The 19,410-nt window shown below is 53.2% G+C and overlaps 1 protein-coding gene across 2 annotated transcripts in view; it reads right to left on the reverse strand.

Moving 5' to 3' along the window:
* IGSF21 (immunoglobin superfamily member 21) overlaps positions 1-19,410 on the reverse strand; it is a 238,229-nt gene that overhangs the window by 62,679 nt on the left and 156,140 nt on the right. For both annotated transcript variants that reach the window (XM_081057819.1, XM_081057820.1), the window contains exon 3: positions 10,320-10,441. In XM_081057819.1, the coding sequence (XP_080913945.1) occupies positions 10,320-10,441 (122 nt within the window). The remainder of the gene's footprint in view (positions 1-10,319; positions 10,442-19,410) is intronic.

Here is a 19,410-nt window from a genome sequence, read left to right on the forward strand (position 1 = left end):
CTCGGGGCATGTGTCTTGGGGCCCCAGCCCTGGCTGTGCACGGAGCAGTCACCCTGGGGACCAGGTCTACTGCCTGTTCCTCTTGACAGTATGGCAAGGAAGGGGCAGATAGGGTTGGAGCCGGGAGGGCTGCTCATCACCCGGTGCCCCCTCCCATTGTGCATTAGTAAAAAGGGAAACTGAGGCTTGGGGAAGTGGGTGACTGGGCAAGTCACCCTGTAGCTTTACTGCAGACTGTCCAGACCTCAGGGGCCTTGGCTCAGTGTTGGGTTCTCCGACCAGGAGTTCACTCATCCACATAAGAAATCTTTGTCAGCCGCTGATAGGGAGGTGCCTGGTATTATTGTGGACGCTGGGCCACAGAGGAGAGCCAGAGGGAAGCCGGGTATCAAGGGGCCGAGTATGTACAGAAAGGACATAAGCTGTTGGGAGCTGTGAAGAAAAAGATAGCCCTTCACTGGACATCAGGAAGCATGGGCCCTGGCTTCTCCATTGCTACTGGACTGTGTGACCTTGAGCAAGTCACTCACCTTCTCTGGTTGTCTCTTTGCTTTTTGTAAAAGGAGGAAGACCTCCCTGTCCGACAGCCTATATGGTGGGGCGTCATCATCTTAATGCAGCCTGTGCTATTGGCAAATAGAAGTGACAGATACCTATTTGCTACAAAAGGCCCTCTGACCTTTTCTCCTTTGTCTCTATCAATGGCAAGTTTAGGTGACTCCTTTCCCTGGACTAAGCCCTGCAACAATCTGGTGATCCAGCTGGGAGCTTCTCATCTGTTCATCCATCCATCCATCCATCCATCCATCCATCCACCCACTATTGAGAGTTCACTGTGACTTTGGCAGTGCACTCACGTCTCCTGCCCTCTCCCAGCCATGCTTTTCCAGGATCCTTTGGCTCACTAGACACTCCCCCGCCCGCATTCTCCATCAATTCCACCCAATTCTCACCTCCTGAAACACAATTACCTTCTGAGGCGAAAAAGATTCTCCCAGAACCTGGGAACTTTATTAGACTGCAATAATATAGTAAAGAGGAGATTTGAATCACCCGGAGCAAATTCTAATGTGAAGAAATACCACAGTGACAAATACTTTGTTCTGAACTGTTTACTAAATTAAGTCTTTCCCGGACATTTTTAGCTTTCAATTTTTTTTAATACCAGCAATAAAGTAGTTGCATAATTAGTAATAAAGCTGACAGCCAGTTACTGATTTTTTACTTAGAATGAAAACGAGTATGTGTGTGTGTGTGTGTGTGTGTGTGTGTAGATAATTTCTAACAGCTTGGGTTTTCTGACTGCAGATATATAAATTATTTGCCATCTCAGCAAGTCTGTCCTGCGCACTGTGGTTCGGGGGGAGCTGCACGGAGCTCTGTGGGGTAGAAATGATCCCTTTCAGGAGTTAGAAGTTGAGTGTGTGTTCCAAGCTGACTGGCTGTGTGACCTTTAGGAGCTCATCCACAGTCTCTGGGCCTTGGTTTTCTTATCTGGACAATGAGGGGAGTGGCCTCTGTGAGGCCTGCACACTGAGTGAGGGCTGCTCTGTCCAGATTGTGGGAGGGAGAGTGACCTTACATGGCATCTGTGTGTTGCTGGCTCCCACCTTTGAATCTGGTGACCACAAGCTCTCCCTTGCCCTGTGTTCTCATTGACCTGCTTGCCGCTTTTGCTCGGGGCTCTACAAGACATGCCTAACCTCGTCCACACAGAACTCATGGATTCTGCGGCCCACCCCCGCCCTCGCCGGTCCTCACTGTTCTCCCATCTCAGGAAGGCGCCCGACCACCTAAGTGCTACGACCATGGCCCTCAACATCACTGCCAACTCATCTCTTTCTGATCCCCCCCCACTTCCAGGCCATCCGTGAGTCCTGCCAGCTCGGCTTCCACAGTCGTTCCCCATCACATCTCCTCCTGCACCTCCACCCCGGCCAGCCCGTCAGCACCTCTCCTCCCTGGTCTCCACGCCTCCACTTTCACGTCCTCTCCAATAGCGAAGGTAGGGCTTTTAACAAGAAGCAAATAGAAACGGGATCAACTTCGATGGCTCCTCCTCATGCCTAGAATATAATTCAAACGCTAACAATCCAGAATGCTGTACAGTGGTGGTTCTCCAACTCGCCTGCATAGTGGAGTCACTGCAGGGGCTTTAGAACAAAGATGCCTGTGCCCCCACCATGCCGCCAAGTTCTGATTAACTGGCTGTGGCATGGCAGGGCCATCGGAGTTTGTTTCTCCGCAGACCCTGGAGAGCAGCACTGGCTCACCTGGGACATGACAGGACATGCAGGAGCCCGGGCCCCTCCCACACCCATTGAATGAAAATTTGCATTTTGACCAGCGACTCCTGTGCAGTTGAGCTCAGGAGATCTGCTCAAAGAGACCTGGCCTCTGCTGACTTCTCCCCCGCCCCAAACTCCCCTCCTCCCCCTCTCCACTCCTTGCTGGGCTCCTGACTTCCCAGCTCATCTGGGCTTTTGTCTGCTCTTGGTTCCCATCTCAGCTTGCTCCCATCTCAGATGCTTGCTTTCTCCTCTGCCAAATGCTCATGACTTGGTTTTTGCATGGCTGCTTCATCTCGCCATCCAGGCTGCAGAGAGCCCCCTCCCCTGATTCTCCCAGTGTTGCTGGCATAGCCCGGGGAATGTCACCTCCACAGCGACAAGGGCCTTAACCTCTCCTGTCTACCCCTGTGTCTTGATGTCCATCGTTGACAAAAAACACTTCTTAACCATCAAATGATAATTATGGCAAGCCTTTACCCGAGGTGGCTGAAACCTGTCGTGGTACGTGGGACACGTATCAGAACAGAATTCCCCCCACCCTGCTGGGGCACGGTCTGACATTGGGCTTGTAGCTCCTCGGGGTTCATTCTGGGTGAAGACACTGTCTCCAGAAGGCCCCTGCCCAGAGGAGAGAATGGGTTACCCCAGAGGTCCCCCCATTCCATCAGGACAGGGGCTCAGCCCACTTGCTGGGGAGGCTCCCAGGGGAAGGAAGTTCTGCTGGGGAAGCTCTCCCAGCCTGGGCTAATCACTTCCCTTCTCTAAGCTGAGCTTGATCCCCATAAATAGGGTCTGAGATCTGTACTTCATAAAACTGTCATTAAGGTTTAAGCAAATGATGGATGGGAAAGAGTTTTGCTGAACGTTTGAAATAATAATTCAATATTTAGATAACCTGTCAGCTCATTAATTCAACATATTTCTACTGAGACCCTGCGCTGGGCACTGAGTGCCTAGAGATGAAGAAAGAGGGTCCCTGCTTTTGAGGGACAAGACCCATCCTTGATGATTGGGGAGCATAGGCAGGGGAAATCCCCCCCGGTTGCAATACGCCAGTGCATCACCAGAGGGCAGCAGACAGCTTTGCAAGCCCTTCCCTCCCCAGGGGAGAAAGACTGGTGAGAGGAGGGTGCGTTTTGGGAGTCCTGGGTGGCTCCTTGTGGGTCTGGGGAAATAGAGACCGGGGGTGGGTGGGTGGAGGAGGCTATTAGGTGGCAACTGTGGAGCCAACAGAGAACATCTCAGGCCCCTGCATCAAGGGTCTCCAGGAGCCAAAGACCAACGGTGTCGAAGTGCATTTGACCCCCACTCCCCCAATGTGGAACAGGGACCCACTTGATACTCCTGGGGTCTCTGGGGTCTCGGGACCTTGGGATCTGGGATCTGTGCTGATGGGGAGATTCTGGGTCATAGAAGGGCTCCAAGCCAAGAGATGCAATAACGTTCAGGGAGAAGAGAAGCCAAACCCTTGTGTGTGCATGTCTGTGAGCACAGAGTGGGAGGGCAAAGTCCCACGTTGGGAGTGTGGGATCGGGAGGGGAGAAATCAAGAAAAGAAGACCATCGCCCTAAGAAAGGACAACCAGAGAAGCAGAAGGAAAGACTGAAAGCCAAGGAGCGAAAGGAGAAGAGGGTTGGCCTTTATGGGTGGGACGTGAGGGGACTGGGGCGTGGGGAGGGGGGAGGCAGCATCCATCCCTAGGGAGCGTGCAGAGGACCAGTCTGTACAGGGCCCTTGGGCTGTGGAGAAGAATCAGGCCTTGTCCGCCTGGGCTGCTCATGGCCTCGGTCGGGCAGCATTGGGGTGAGTGGGTAACTGCAACCCGGCATGAGAAGAGCAGGAGTTCAGTGAAGAGTGCTTCCGGAGCATGACTGACTCTTGGGGGGGTGACGAGCAGCGAGGGCTATGCCAGCAGGCCACTGGTTCTGCACCTGGAGATACTACTGGGCTCCAAAGAGGCAGAGAAGGATATGCAACCACTGGAGAAAGGGACGCGGGAATCTGAGAAGCCAACAGGAGCAGAAGGGGCAGGGAGAGGGAGAAGGCATCAGGCGTAGGTGGAGAGTTGGGGAGCAGGAGAGGGCGCCCCACTCGATGGGAACTTGGACAGAGCAGCAGAAGCGTGTTAGCTTAAACGGATTTCTCAGCAACTCAATGGAATTGATGCCACCAGCTGAGGTGGTAGAACCTTCTAGATTCCCACTTCTGAGCCAGGGTTGGGCATCCCTACATCTCCTTGACCAGGGGCCTGGAACTGCCAGGCGGTGGCTACTTTTAAGATGCCTCCTACCTGGAGGCACTAACCATCTGGGGCCACAGATGTACTGTGTGTGTGTGTGTGTGCATGCACACATGTAAGTATATGTCAGAATGGAGACACAAGGTCCACGCCCTCACTGTCACCTGAGTCTCCAGTGCCTGGCACTGGTCCTGGCATGGGCTGGCCACTGTTCAATGAGCCTGCCCCCAGCGGTCCAGGGGATACCACAGCTTGGGTGTGAACCCAGGCTTCACCATGCTCACACTGTGTGACCTCGGACAAGTGACCGCACCTCTCTGTTCTTCTGTATCATCATCTATACAACAGCACTCGATGAGATCTGCGCTCCCCAGGACGGCTGTGAGGGTTAAATCAGATAATGGATGGGAAACAGTTTTGCTGACTGTTGGAAATGACAATTCCACATTTGGATAACCTGTCAGCCTGTTGATCAACAAGCCTTTACCGAGGCCCTGGGCTTCCATCCCAGGCCCTGTGCCAGGCTCTGGGGACCTGGAGATGAAGAAGGGAGGGTCCACACCCTGACAGACGCAACTCAGAGAGGAAGGCTGAGAGCGGATTCCGGTCGTCCCTGCAGGGCACTTGGGGGTGGGGGTGGGGGGCAGGAACTCTGCCTTCCCTCATTGGTGCTCTGGGGTGCGAGGTTCAGCACTGGGTCCAGCTGGACTTCTGGCTCAGAAAGCATAGGCACACTCCACCTTTGGGGGAAATGCCGTGGCTGGGAGTTGTAGAAAGAACGTCTTGCGCCTGGGTCCCCCCCCCCCCCCCCCCCCCGTCAAGACCTCCCTTTCTGAGAAGCTTAGCACAGGGCCTGGCACAGGTCAACTGTGTCATTCTTCTGATAACTCCTGGGAGCTTGGTGTCGGGGGTGGCCCAGGCTCTGGGATTTGTCACTGCCTGTGAGGTCACTCTGGACTGGGAGGTCACTGGCTGGACCAGCTCTTTTGTCATCTTCAACCCAAACAGATCTGGCCTCAGGGGTCTTAGGACAATGATCTGTCAGCCCCTGGCTGCCAGTAACAGCTAGACTTATCTGTGCCTTGCAGCTTCGCACTGAATTCTTTGGCCCGAATCTGCACATCGGAGCAGATGGAAGGTGTTGTGTGAGCAGAGCTTTCCAAATCTCACTGCCAACATCTTTACCTGGAAGACTTTTTAAAAGGCTGCTTTTCCAGGCCCTGCTCCAGACCACTTGAATCAAATTCCGTCTTGGTGGGGCGAGGAATTGGTATTTTCAAGCAACTTCCAAGGTGATCCTAATGCAGGTTGTTCAGGACCGGCCTGCAGTGTAGACACCACCCGAGGGCGGCTCTTTGCTCAGGTGACTAACCTGAAGCCTCTCTCTGCTGAGAGGGGAGCATTAGACGGAGAATTCGCCAAGTGGCTGGGAGAAGAACTGCAGCCCTGGCTCCTAAGGCATCCCTTGGTTTTGAGATGGGGACCTGGCTCCCAGTTGGGGTGGAAGAACTGGGCTGTTCAATTCTGATGCAACTAAGGCTTAATCTGTTACGAATAAAGTGCTGAAAAGGGCTCACGGTTACCCTATAAGGTCACTCTGGCTCACTGGCATTCCTGGATGATTACTGGGTGGGGGAGAGAGGAATAGGTTTATAGCGGGTCAAGAACTGGGCGCCACCTTGGTAGTCAGTTCCTAGGGGCAAGGTCTGTATTTGTCCTATTGCCCAGTGCTTAGCACAAGCCTAGCACACAGTACGGATTCAACGTGTGTTTGCTGAGTGGTCGAATGAATGGACAAATGAAGGACCATTTTATGTGCAAGTAGCACATGCCATGTATGCCCGGAGTTTGGGGAACAAAAGATGTATGGTCCATGACAACATGCAGAGGGAGAAGGGAGGCATGGAATTCAGACTTTGAAATCCACAAGGGTCAGGCGGCATTTTGTTGTTGTTCCTACAATGAAGAAAGAGTTTGCCCTACACGTTAATGGATGAGACTCAGAAGGGACATTTCACTTTTCAAAGGGAAACAAACCTCTCTGCTCTTTGGGCCAGACATTTAATGTGTCTGTTTAAAAACCAACTGCATTTTTTTTCGCTTGAACAGATTCCGGAGGGCTTCGGCTTTGAAACCTGTCTGCCTGCTTGGAGTGGCCTCGTCAGGATGGCAGCGCTTCCCTACCCCACACCTTCGCACGCACACTGCCCTCCACTGAGTACCTGCTTCGGGTTCCTCTTTGTCTAAAACCTACTTATGCATCGAGGGCCACTTCAGATGCCGTGACGTCCCCAGTCTCTCCATCTCTGAATCATCACGGCTTTTATTATATCTGAATCTTTCCTATGACAGCTATCACTTTATTACTTGAATTGTCAGCTATTTATCTCCAAGTTTTATCTCCCCTTTCTCTCCTTTCATTCTGCAAATATTTATTGTTCCTCTCTAAATGCCAAGTCGGTTTCTGGGGTTACTGAGATGAAAAAGATCCTAGTGCAGCTTTTGGAGGAGCGTATAGGCTAAGGGGGGCGGGAGAGCGACAGGCTGTGAGCTGCATGGAGACGGGGCCTGCATCTTCAGCCCATCCGGGCACCGTGCCCCCAGCTCTGAGCCTCTGGGTGCAGCAAATGCTCAATATGCGCTGTTGAGCGCAGACGTGAACGGCTGTATCTCAAAGTAATAAAGGAAGTGGCGTTCCTTTCCCAGTCCTTGATCCTCCAGGCTCTTTTTTTATTTACTTGCTTTCTTCCACATCTCCCTACCCGGATCAGTATGAATTAGGAAGGTGTAACTGTGCACTCGCATTCTCCGCGAAGCCCCCAGGCTCCACCCCACCCACCCAGCTGTTCTCAACCTCCTTCAGCTTTTGGGGACGGCGCATGCTCACAAGTTCCCGGGCATGGAAATCAGACCCCGGTGAGAGCTGGCTCTCCCTCCCCAACCTTGACCTCCTGGCCCCGGCCAGCCCCAGGTGGGCCTCGAGCTCCCCTTCCCAGCCTCACTCAGATGTGGAAACTAAGCCCTGACACCTGTGAAGAGACTTCTCTCCCCCTCCCCAGACTTTGAACACCTAGTTTCAGGATGCTTGGTCCTTCCTCCCTGGCACCTCCAACCCAGCCTTCCTTTACTTATGTTTTGCTTTCTTAGTTTACTGTCTGTCTCCCCGCAAGCTTGTAGAGCCCTGCCTTTCCTGTCCCTTACTGGAGGCCAGCACCTTGAATCACGCTACACTCCTAGGGGGGCTCGCTTAAATACCCTATAGGAATACATTATTGCCGATTTCAACCCGGCAGTTCTGGGTTCTGAGGCTCAGAACTAGAAAGGCTGTTAATAAATGGAGACTCTGGGGTGCTAGGAGGGGCAGTAACCTGCCCAAGGTTATGAACTGCGATGCCAGGCCACCACCTTCACCCTGGGGCAGAAGCCCTGCCACCCCACCCGACTCCCATCCCTCCAGGAACCCCCCCAGTGGGAAGAAAAGCTCTGGGAGTCCCTGGGGTTCCTCCCGGGCTGCCAGGAAACTGCTCGCTGCCAATTCCTGGTAATCTTCTCAGCCTCCTTCTCTCCCCCTTTCCCCAGCTGAAGAGGAAACAGCTCAGACAGCTGCGGAGCTGGGGCTCTCTCTAGTTGAGATGCATTAATTTGTAAATATCTTCATTTATATGTAAATGTGGAGTCCCGCACCCTGCCGCCAGCCCAACTGGGGCCCTGCAGCCGGGAGAAGAAGCCCCTTCCAGCACGGCTGCTCGGGTGGGATCGGATTAGACTCTGAGAGGCTCTGCTCCTTCTTTCCCTTCCACGGTGGCCTCCTCACGGCTGGCCACTCTCCCTGGTCCTCTCTGCATGGGACACCACTACTGACACTGAGGCTCAAGGGAGAAAGACGGGGAAGAGCACTGGCCATGAGTCAGGGCTGCCATGTGACCTTGGGAAGGCTCCTCCCAAGGCGTCTGGGGGCCATGGGAATGTTCATTTGCTGCAAAATCATCTGTGGCTCCCAGAATAGCTCTTTTCTTTTCCCAAATGAGTTTTCACCTCTGTTTTCATCTTGATTGCCACGGGCTGGTCTTAGGTGTGCTTTAATAGTTTAAGGCGCTCCAAGTCCTCTTTAGAAGTGGGTTCAGGAGTAACCATAGAGGAGTGAAGGCATCTGTGCAGCCACTCACACACCTCTTTAGAGTTTCTTTGCCTCCACATTCTCACCAGATTCCCCCAGCAAGGCTGGGTCTGAGCTCCTGGCACAAAGCCCAGAAAGGAGGGGAACCCGGAAAGGTCCTCCAGGGGAGCACACCCTCCTTCCATTCTTACAAAAGTGGGCAGGGCAGGACCACCAGCTGGGAGTGCGAGCTTCTGGTCCTATTTTCTAATTTTACCCATGGGGAAACTGAGGCCCAAAGGGCCGAGGAGTGTACCCAGGATCCTCCACTCGATTTGCAAATTTTGTCGTGCACCTACTGTGTGCAAGGCCTTGTGCTGAGAGCTGAGGGTACAAGATGAAGCGGGAGCGCCTGCTCTGTCCTCTGATACTCATTGTCACAGAGAGAAGGACGGGCCTGTGTGTGGCGAACGACGCCTCATCCTCCTGGAGGGTCAGGCACAGGCACTAAGTGGGAATGTTACAGGCACCCCACGAAGCGCATGCACGCTAACGTGTGTCTCCTGCACCATCTCTCCACATACCCAGGGCGGCTCGGTCATCCCCAAGCCTTGGAGCAGATTGCCTTTTCTGCTGCGGCACCAAGCAAAGCAGTTGGCTGTGTAGGGAGAAAGAAGCATGCGAGAGAGAGAGAGAGAGAGAGAGAGAGAGAGAGAGAGAGAGAGAGAGAGAGAGAGAGAGAGAGAGAGAGGAGAGAGAATGTGTGTGTGTGTGTGTGTGTGTGTGTGTGTGTGTATAAAGTTGTGCATGTTCAGTGCCTGTGTGAAGCTACTCTTGATCAATGCCGTGAGACCCCCCTCGTGTCGGGGGTTGGGTACTAAAAGAGTGGAGGCCACCAGCTTTCTGCTTTCTGGGGAGATCAGTTCTGTCGGGGTGAGGGGTGTCTAAAGAAGGTGTTCCATGGGAGGAGCTTGGGTTCTGCAGGCTGATGAGGAGTTTACCAGGTGCTAGAGGGGGACAAGCCCTCTGGGAAGAGGGCCCAATGAGTGTAAAGGTCAGAGGAATAAAATGGGATTGGGGGTTCTGAGGGAGTGTGTGGGGGCCATGGGCCCTCATACTCATAGGACATGGCATGGCCTGGGATGACATCTGCTACCTTAAACTCTCCTGGAAAAGGGGAGGGGTAGACATATTAAGTCTCTCCGTCCACAAGGACTCGTCCCTCCCCATCCTGACCTGGGGTCTGCTCCTTTAGGGTCTGTTGTCCTTGCCAGGCTTGGGGCCTTTATGCCCTTGGAGCCTGTGGAGAACAGGTTGCCCGGGCTTCTGAGCCAGGCAGAGCTGGCGTACATCCTGCTCTGGCATCCTGGCTGTGTGACTTTAGGCACATTGCTCACCCTCTGTGGACCTCAGTGTCCTCACCTGGAAACAGGGTTTGGAAAATCCACCTCTCAGGACTGTTGGAGGCTCTGGCTGGGGAGCCAATGTCAGGGCTTGCTCCAAGTGTCAGAGCTCTGACTTGACCCTGTCCTGCTTCTTCCCTCCAGGGATGAGCCCCACATCTGCAGCAGAGCCCCTAGTCCTGTCTTCCAAGCCCGCGGAGGTTGATCCTGAGAAGCCCTAAGAGCACAGCAGGATTGACATGGAAGGGCGGGAGAAGTGGCCCTCCCAGCCCCCGGCCACCACCCCTTACCTGACAGTGGACTGGTATACCAGGTCCTCTCTCTTGCGGTAGTTCTCCATGTGCGAGTAGTTGGTGGAGAACATGGCATCGAAGGTAAAGATCTTCTGCTTGATGGTGCCACCATCCATCACCTGCAACAAAGCACAGAGGCAGCCACAGGTGAGTATTCAGCCAGCCCTGGCCACACCTTTCCTCCAGGCAGTGAATGGTCTCCAGGGACACTAGGGAGATGCAGAAGCCAGGAAGCCCACTGCCCTGGTGCCCCTGAAAAAACCTCTGGTGGGAGATGTCACAGCTGTCACCAGAACCTTCCCGGGTTATCCCCATTTTATTGACGTGCAAACCGAGGCTCTGAAGTGACTTCCTGAGGTCCTACAGCTAAGAAGGAGCAGAGATGGCTCTTCTCTGTCTCTTTCCATTGCACCAGGGGATCCCACTTCTGCGCCCCCACTAGTTGGCCTTGCAGAAATGACAGGCAAAGCTTGGGGAGCTGCAGACAGAGCCAGAGAGTGTGAACATGTTTTGCTGAGTCAGCCACAGAGTGATTCCCAAATCCGTCCCTGCCTGAGAAGAGACAGAATGCGGGAGCAGGCTGGACAGAAAGAGAAGAGGGGAACAGGGGCCAGAGGCAGTCACCAGTGCAAAGATCACATGGGGAGACAAACAAGCTACATGGCAATAATTACTGACAAATTTTGCCAGGGGTGGGCCCAGATTGGCAGGGGAGCCCAGAGGAGGGCCCGCCCCCATCCTGGGAATAGGGCAGTCACAGAGGACTTCCTGGAGCAAGAGACGTTTAAGTTGCCTTCTGAAGGAAGACTAGGAAACAGCCTGGCAAATGATGAGAGGGCTTCCAGGCAGAGGGGCCAGCAGGAGCTAAAAGGCCCTGGGGCAGGAAAGAGCAGTGAGAGTAGACTGTTCAGAGTGCCTGGGGCAGAAAGGGAGTGGAATGAAAAGGCGCTGGGGAGTGAACCATGTGCCAGATCATAGAGGCAAAGGAGCTCAGTTGAAGGGGGTATGTCTGAGCCAGGGTACCCTGGGGCAGGTGGAGGAGAGCCCAATCTACTGACATGAGGGATGGAGAGAAGGGGATAACGTGGGGACTCACTCTCCTCTGGCCGCCACTGGGACAGGCCAGGAGGCCCCCGTTTCACCAGGGAACATGGAGGCCCAGAGAAGTCAGGGACTCAGGAGGTGACCATAAAGCTTGAGCTGGAAGACAAGGCTGCTCAGGGGCCCAGCTGTTCACAGCTGATTAAAAGTCGGACCCAAGTGTCCTGGGCTCCCAGCTGCCAGCCCGCCTGCATCCCCAAAGCCCGCATGCCAGGCCCGCGCTGCCTCCGGCTAATGAAAGTGTTACTCCACAAAGCAGCAAGGTATGTGTTGTCACTGTTTCAATTATTTATCTGTTTACTCGGCTGCAGTTTTCCGCTTGTCTCAGCAACTCTATTATAGACTGAAAGCTTGCAGCCTCTCGCCACTCAGCTGGGCTCCGGGCTAACAGCCTGCGATGGGAGGCCTCACGCCTGGGCCTGGAGCAGTGGAATTAACTCCCCGTGGCTGAGAGGCTGGAGAGAGGGGTCTGGGAGGGTGGTGGCCAGGGGCCGGGGTTTCTCCGAGGGGCTGGGGTGGGGGGAGGCTGAAAGCCACTCCCCCCCGCCCACCGTTGCTGGGCATTGAGCTTGGCTGTGTCTCCCTCTGGGGAGGACTGGCCTGGGTGCAGCTGGGCTCCTCTGGGCACATCTGGACCCAAGGTGCCTTGGACCACATCTGTCTGACCTAGGGGGAGTTGTTACCCATTTAGGGGGCACAGATGCAATCTAATCCGGCCAGCATTTACTGAAGGCTAGCTGTGAGTCAGGCATGGCCACAGCAGTATGGGTCGAGTCCCCATCCCCCCGAATACAAGCTCATCAAAATTAAGGAGGCCTCTGTCATCACAGGCGTCCCCAGGGAGCCCTGGTTAGTGGGGGTTAGAATGATGACAAGTTCACAAGCTCTGGGACCCTGAGGGGGAGCTGAGGTCCCATCGTACTTTCTTTCTTCTCACGCTGGCTAAGCTCTGTCTTTCCTCCTCTGCGGTGACCTACAGCTCGTGAACTTCACTTGTGCTCCCCTTTGGGGGCTTTGTGCTTTTTTGACTGTGCACGCGTGTGGGCGGAAGTGAAGGCACCACGTCCTCTCATCCTCTCACTTGTCTCATCACCGGCACCACTTCCCAAATAGGAGACGGGGAGAAGAGGGAGGAGGAGGAGGAGGGGCAAAGTATCTTTAAATGAGAGCCGTAACTGGGGGACCTTCGGCAATTCTGGAGCCATTTTTGGTTGTCACAGCTGGGGGAGGGGTACTGGCCTCTAGCGATAAAGGCTAGGGGTGCTGTAACTATCCTACAATGCACAGAACGGCCTCCACCCCAACCCCAAAAACTGTCTGGCCCGAAATGTCAACAGTGCTGAGATGAGAAATCTTCTTTAAGCTCATCACTTACAGTGAGTAGAATAAACAATCATGTTCCCATTTTGCAGATGAAGAAACTGAGGCTCGGAGAGACAAAAGTGATCCAGCTGAGGCCACACAGTGGGTTCTTGGCAAAGCTCTGGCTCCCAGCCCAGGGTTCACATCCCACACACCAGGCTGAACAACGCTATGGAAAAACTCACCACCGCTTGGACCCTCTAGCCCAGTGGTGGCTCCTTAAGACGGAGGATGCCAGAAGCCCAGGTGAGATATGAGGAATTTTCTCCCTAAGCCATGACAGTGGGGAGGCACCCTGCCGGATGGACTCCCTCGCCTCCCTTCAGGTACTGCCTTTTTATCTCCTCCTAAAATGCAGCAGCCCTTATCATCCCAATCTCAAATTTCACCCATTTTTTTTTTTTTATCCTACAAAGGAGAAAAAATATCTGTCAGTAAAACTGTCTCCTCAAATTTATTCACTGGGACTAAGGGTTTTATTACTAGGAAAATACACCCGCACCCCACACGTACACACACATGCCCACACACCCCAGATAAGGCACTGAAGAATTATCTGAGTCGTAAATCCATGTTTCAGGCCGAGGGACAGGGGAGTTTCAAGGACGCACCTAGTTTTCCTTTGGTTTTATTTACATCTTTTTTTCTGGGGCTGTGTCTGGGGTCTCACTGTCAGCCTGGGGAATAAATCATGGCTTCTGGTAAACTGGTCTCGGGCAGTGGAGATAGCCCGTCATTCCATTCTAGCTGCGACATCCAGCATTGCAGTTCACTGCTGTGGTTCTTGGACTCCCCTTAAACTCACTCAGAGAAGGCACAGCAAAGGGACAGCTTCGGAATTCACTCTTGGTCCCAGGCCAGTGCGCGAGTGGCTATTTGCAAGGAGGTGATTCTGCAGTTCCTGGCAGTTAGAGCCCTTCAACCAGAGAGAAGCTGGGTGGAGATGGGGGGTTATCACAGGCTGTGGGCAGAGGGCATGGTGTTATGTTGAGAGGATGCTAGAAGACACCTTCCCTTTAATTCTGGAAACATTTCCCCAGACCTAAGACATCCAGCCACAGTCCTAGGCCCCAGTGGAGAGAAAGAAACGAATTTCAGACTTGGTCACAGCCCATCATGAGCTTATTTACAGTCTCAGAAATTATGCCACTCAGAAATTATGCTAAGGACGCTCCCTCCAAGGCCCGGTGCCAAGATGGCGCCAGATTAACTAGCGTTCATAAACGGCTTATTCAGATGAAGTCGATCTCAATGCAAGGGCTCAAGCCGTTCATGCTTGAGCTTCCGTTTATTGATTGCGCTCCTGTCACAAGCTGTGCTTGGTGCCGGGAGTACAGCAGTGGACGCAGTAGACGAGACAGTGAAGGTGTGGTCTACATGGCCCATGATGAACTGAGAGACCAGAGTCAGGAAGACCATGGCTGACACCACTGGTATTTGACAAGTGTTATCTGATGCCCTTGGAGGAGCCAAGAATTCCTTTGGAGGGAGGGCTGATCACAGAGGGCTTCCTGGAGGAGGCAGGCCCTCTTCAGGGTGTGCCCAGTCCCAGGCTGGCTCTCCCTGACTCTGGGAGGCTTTTGAGCAAGAAGCAGGACTGACTTCCTCCACTCTCAGTCGAATTCAGAATTTCTATTACTGTGTGCTCTTGAGCAAGTCATTTCACCTCTCCAAGTCTGTGGGGATGATGCAATTTACCTCTCTGCGAGGATTAGACAAGATGAGAGCACCTGGTGTGTGGCACTCACTCAGTAGAGACGGCTGTTTTTACGCAGACTTACACTTTTCTGTGCCACCTCTTTATCTGTGCCCCTTCCCACCCTCCAGACCTGGAACTGCAGGGTAGAATATCTCTCACTTAAAAGCCAGATGATGCAGAACATCAGTAAACGAAAGAAGGGGCCCCATACCTGGGGAAGATGGGAGGGGCCCAAAGCCAGTGGGGGCAACCGGAGGACTGGAGGGCTGAGGGTGTGTGTGCAGGGATTGGGGGGAGGAACGGCAGAGGCAGGAACCTGCTAGAAGTCATTACATCAGCCCAGAGAGGGAGCTCAAGGATGTGCTGAGCAAGTACCTCGAGAGAGGCTGGTCCCAGGGGCTCTAAAACTCTCCTCCAGCGCCACAGTGGGGTGGGGCCACCAGGTCAAGGCAGACAAAGGACGGCTACCTGGGTGCTGCCCTGGAAAGCCAAGGCCCCAGGGTGTGGGTTTTCCCTCCCCCAGAGGGAGATGAGCTTGTGTGCTCATTCATTCATTCAAAAGACTTTTATTGACTCAAATAAGCTCTTGAATGGGAGCTATCCCTAGAATATAAACTTTTTGAAGGCAGGGTCTTTATCTGTCCTTCCTATTCATTGACTGCTCTGTCCCCAGAGTTGGGCATATAATACCCACTCAATAAATATTATGTTGAATGAGTGAATGAGTTGAGTCCTTACCACGTGCGACGCCCTGGGGGTACCATAAGAACTGGGAAAACACTTGTGCTGCTGGACTTGCCCCAGGAAAGACTGCTGCCCCCAGACCCCGACCTGGCCCGGACTGTCCATGTGGCGACGCTCCAAGAAGTCCCAATACGAACCTGAGTTGCTCCTTCTCAGAGATCCCAGCTTAATCCCGTCTGCTATCAGAAGCCTCCAAATCACGCAAAGGCCACATCTGGACCGGAGAGACGGGGCTGTGCACGTGACTGAGCTGAAGCGTCACGTCCTAACTGGCGTCGACATGGGCTTGGCTGCGTACGTGAGCCCTCCCTGCATTATGCCGTTGGACCCCAAGGACTGCAAGCTCCAAGGCTGCGTCTCCTAGGTCTCCTAGCACCCAGCTCAGTGCCTGACGTGCCGTGGGCGCCGAAAGAAGGGGCGTTGAGTAAATGAACTGTCCTGGGAGACGTGTCACTGCCCCCACTTTGCAGATAAAGAAACGGGCCAAGAGAGAGGACAGTGAAGTGTCCGAGGTGGCACGTGGAGCCGCTGACTTCTCAGCATGGATTAGTTAAAAGGAGAGGAGTGGGGGACCCATTTTGAGGTTGGAGACGTGGGAACGTCTGGTGTAGTGGAAAGTGCAGAAGCTTTGGGGATCACACAGCCCTCGAGCCAAGTGCCAGCTCTGCCACTTTTAGCTTAACGCTATGTGACCTTGGAGAGGTCTCTGTGCCTCCATTTCCTCATTGGCGAAATGGGAACCATGACACCTACTTGTAAGGTGCTTGTATGAGAGAAGTTAGCACACAGACTGCCTAGTGGATTGCTTGGCATGTGGTGATAAAAACAGTGATGGAAATACAATGGTTAGTATTTATGGAGTGCCTGCTACGGGCCAGGCCTTATTTACAAACGTTAACTCATGTAATTATATGGGGAAATGTCCAATGCATATTAGCCGTGACAGCAGTCACCTCCTTTCTCCATGGTTTCACTTCCCACGGTTTCAGTAACTCATGGCTGACCACGGTCCGGAAATATTAAATGGAAAATTCTGGAAATAGACACTTCGTAAGTTTTAAATTGCATGATGTTCTGAGCAGCATGATGAAATCTCTCACCGTCCTGCTCCGTCACACCTGGGACGTGAATCATCCCTTTGCCCAGTGTATCCACGTTGTACATAAAGCACAATAAGGTATTTTGAGAGAGAGAGTGAGAGAGAGAGAGAGAGAGAGAGAGAGAGAGAGCACATTCACATAGCTTATTACAGTATATTGTTATTATTGTTCTGCTTTATTATTTTTTATTGTCATTAATCTCTTACTGTATCTAATTTATAAATTAAATTTTATCGTAGGTATGTATGTATAGAAAAAAACTGTATAGATAGTGTTCAGTGCTTATCGTGGTTTCAGGAATCCACTGGGGATCTGGGAACATACCCCCCGGTAGATAAGCGGGGACTACTGTATTGATTTTTATGTAGGCCCAAAGTTGGTCAGACTCTGATGAAGGCAATGGGCACATAGTAGGTGCTCATGAATGGGTGGCTTTTCTCCTACCCGCCCTGACAGCATCTCAGCCACGATTTCCTGGAATGACCCACTATACCGGTGGAAGGGACTGAGGAGATGGAGACCTGGGTTCTAAGTCCCACAGGTTGTCTTTGCACTGCTCCCTCTCTGGCCTCAATTTCCCTAAATGCTCAATGAGGAGATTTGGGGCAGGGTGACCTCCGAGGGCCATTTCTACCCTCAATGCCCACCGTGGTCTGATTCTAGAATAGCTGGCCCTAGAGGCCACAGCTACTCATGGTCTCGTCTGGCCTACCAGGGCTCAACCAGCTGCCCCCAGGCCATGAAGCTATGGGACCCCGTGCCAGGGCCCCAGCTGCCCCCACCAGCAATTTTGGCTTCAGCCAGGCGAGGCTGATTTTCAAGTAGAGCCATCAAAGCATGGTGAACAGACGTACGTAGTCCAGCCAGGGCGAGAGCCCGCCTGCCTGCCGTGGTATTTCATTTGAAAAACAAATAAGTCTCCAACTCTAGCTTGCTCACCAGCAACGTCCCCGGGTGCCATCATCCAGAAGAGAAAGAAAAAAGAAAGGGGGGGACAAAATCACCTCCCCTACCCCCCAACCTCCTTCTCTTTGTGTTCCACAAAACCAATTACAGGTTGGAAATAGCTGTAATAAACTTGATATCCCACTTAGGGGCCAATCCCGCTGCGGCTAGAAAGTGTAATAGTGGCAGAGAGTGAAAAGTGCTGGTATATTTTGCCGGAGCTGTTTAAATTGCCTGCCTACATTATCCCAACTCCTCTCCAGCCAGGAAGGAATTTGCTCTCCTGGAAATGGAGCAGCTGGGGTCTCTGTGGCTGGGCAGTGAGAGGGAGGGTTTGTAAGGAGGGTTTTAATGAACTGATCAGACATGGGAGACTGAATGGTGCCTGGGCTCTCGAGTCAGGTCAGCCCAGATTCCAATGCCAGCTCAGGCACGTCCTATATGGTTGTTTCGGGGCTAAAAGGACATTTCATTAGGTAATGCAAGTGACCAATGTCGTCTAGAACACAGCAGTAAGCATGAAGAAGCTCAGTTCTGCTGTGGGTCCTGCCTGTTCCTGGCTCTGGGTTCTCCGGTAAGTCTCCAGTTGTCCCTGTGCCTCAGTTTCCTCATCTGCAAAATGAGGGGTTAATGGAAGCTATGCCCCAGAGTTGTTAGAAATTTGAAGAGGAACAAATATACAGGAAAGCGTCTTGTACAACGTGACTTCACCGCTCTGCTCCTAGGACTGTGTAAGTGATAAAAAAACCTATCTAGAAACTTCTGCCAGGCGACCATCTCCTACAAGTCCTTTCCCTCACTCAACCCCACATGCCTAGGCATGGGGACGGGCGCATAGTATGTCCTTAAGGAGTGTTTCTGGAGTAAATAAACGAGACCGTGAACAAAGGAATGGACTGCAGCAGACTAGTCACCATCCAACCACTCAGAAATTATGCCGAGGACGCTCCCTCCAAGGCCCGGTGCCAAGATGGCGCCAGATTAACTAGCGTTCCTAAAGGGCTTAGTTAGATGAAGTCGACCTCAATGCGAGGGCTCAAGCCGTTCATGCTTGAGCTTCCGTTTATTGATTGCGCTCCTTTCACAAGCTGTGCTTCGTGCCGGGAGTACAGCAGTGGACGCAGTAGACGAGACAGTGAAGACACACAATCACCTCACTTAAATTGCTACAATGTGTGTTCCCACACCTCCCTCAGAACTTGAAGCCCATGTTGTATGTCCAACTCCGAGAGCAGAGTCTGTTACATACGGGACTCTTGGTCCATGTTTTTATAGAAATGAACATCTCTTTTATAGGTGTAAAAATTGGGGCCCGAGAAGGGCTGCCACTTGCCCAGGCTGCTCAGCTGCTAAGCAGAGGAGTGGAAAGTTGAACGCGCGTCTGATTCTGAGGTCTAGCTAGGAAGTGGGGCAGACATAAGAGTTGGATTAACTGTTGGGTCGGGGGCCAGGAAGGGAGTGGGCATGGAAGGGGAGCCTGGGCAGGGGTGCAGGGCATGTGACCAACTGCTCTGGCAGAGGGGAGAGGAATGAAGGTAGGGAGGAAGCAGGAGACATAGCAGCCTTCCCATGGCCTGCTATGTAGGAGGAGGGGCACAGGGTCCCTGTCTTCTTGTTGCCATGGTGACTCTGGACCACTCTTCCCCCAGACCTCCCGCCCACCTGTTCTCCACCCTGGGTCTGGGAGCTGGGCCAAAGGAGCAGCCGCAGAGAGGGAGGGTAGGCTCCCCTGGGGCCTGGGGAAGGAGGCCAGATTTCCAAGGACAGATAGAGGGGGAAATCCTTGAGTTAGGTGCCACCCACCTCTCGGGGTGGCCAGATATCACCCCTACTCCGTTTCCCTTGTGAGTCCCACCTTCTGGCAGGGCTGGGCTTGGGGTAATTGGCTGCCCCCCATGTGTGTGGAAGATCTGGTTTTGACAGAGACAGCTGGTGTCATAAATTGCCTTGTCTCATCTGCTTACCGTGCGATGGCAGACAACAGCGCAGGGATTGGGGGCGGGGCGCGGGCAGGGACGTGGGGCCCAGACAGAATGATAGACAGGAGAGCCGCTGCTGGTTTTGTGGGTTCTGCACATGTGGGCAGGTGCTTAGACAAGTGTGAGGAGGTGTGTGTGTAACTGGTGTGAGCACAGTC

Source organism: Rhinolophus hipposideros (genome assembly GCF_964194185.1).
Source record: "Rhinolophus hipposideros genome assembly, chromosome: 8".
In the NCBI taxonomy this organism is placed as follows: Eukaryota; Metazoa; Chordata; class Mammalia; order Chiroptera; family Rhinolophidae; genus Rhinolophus; species Rhinolophus hipposideros.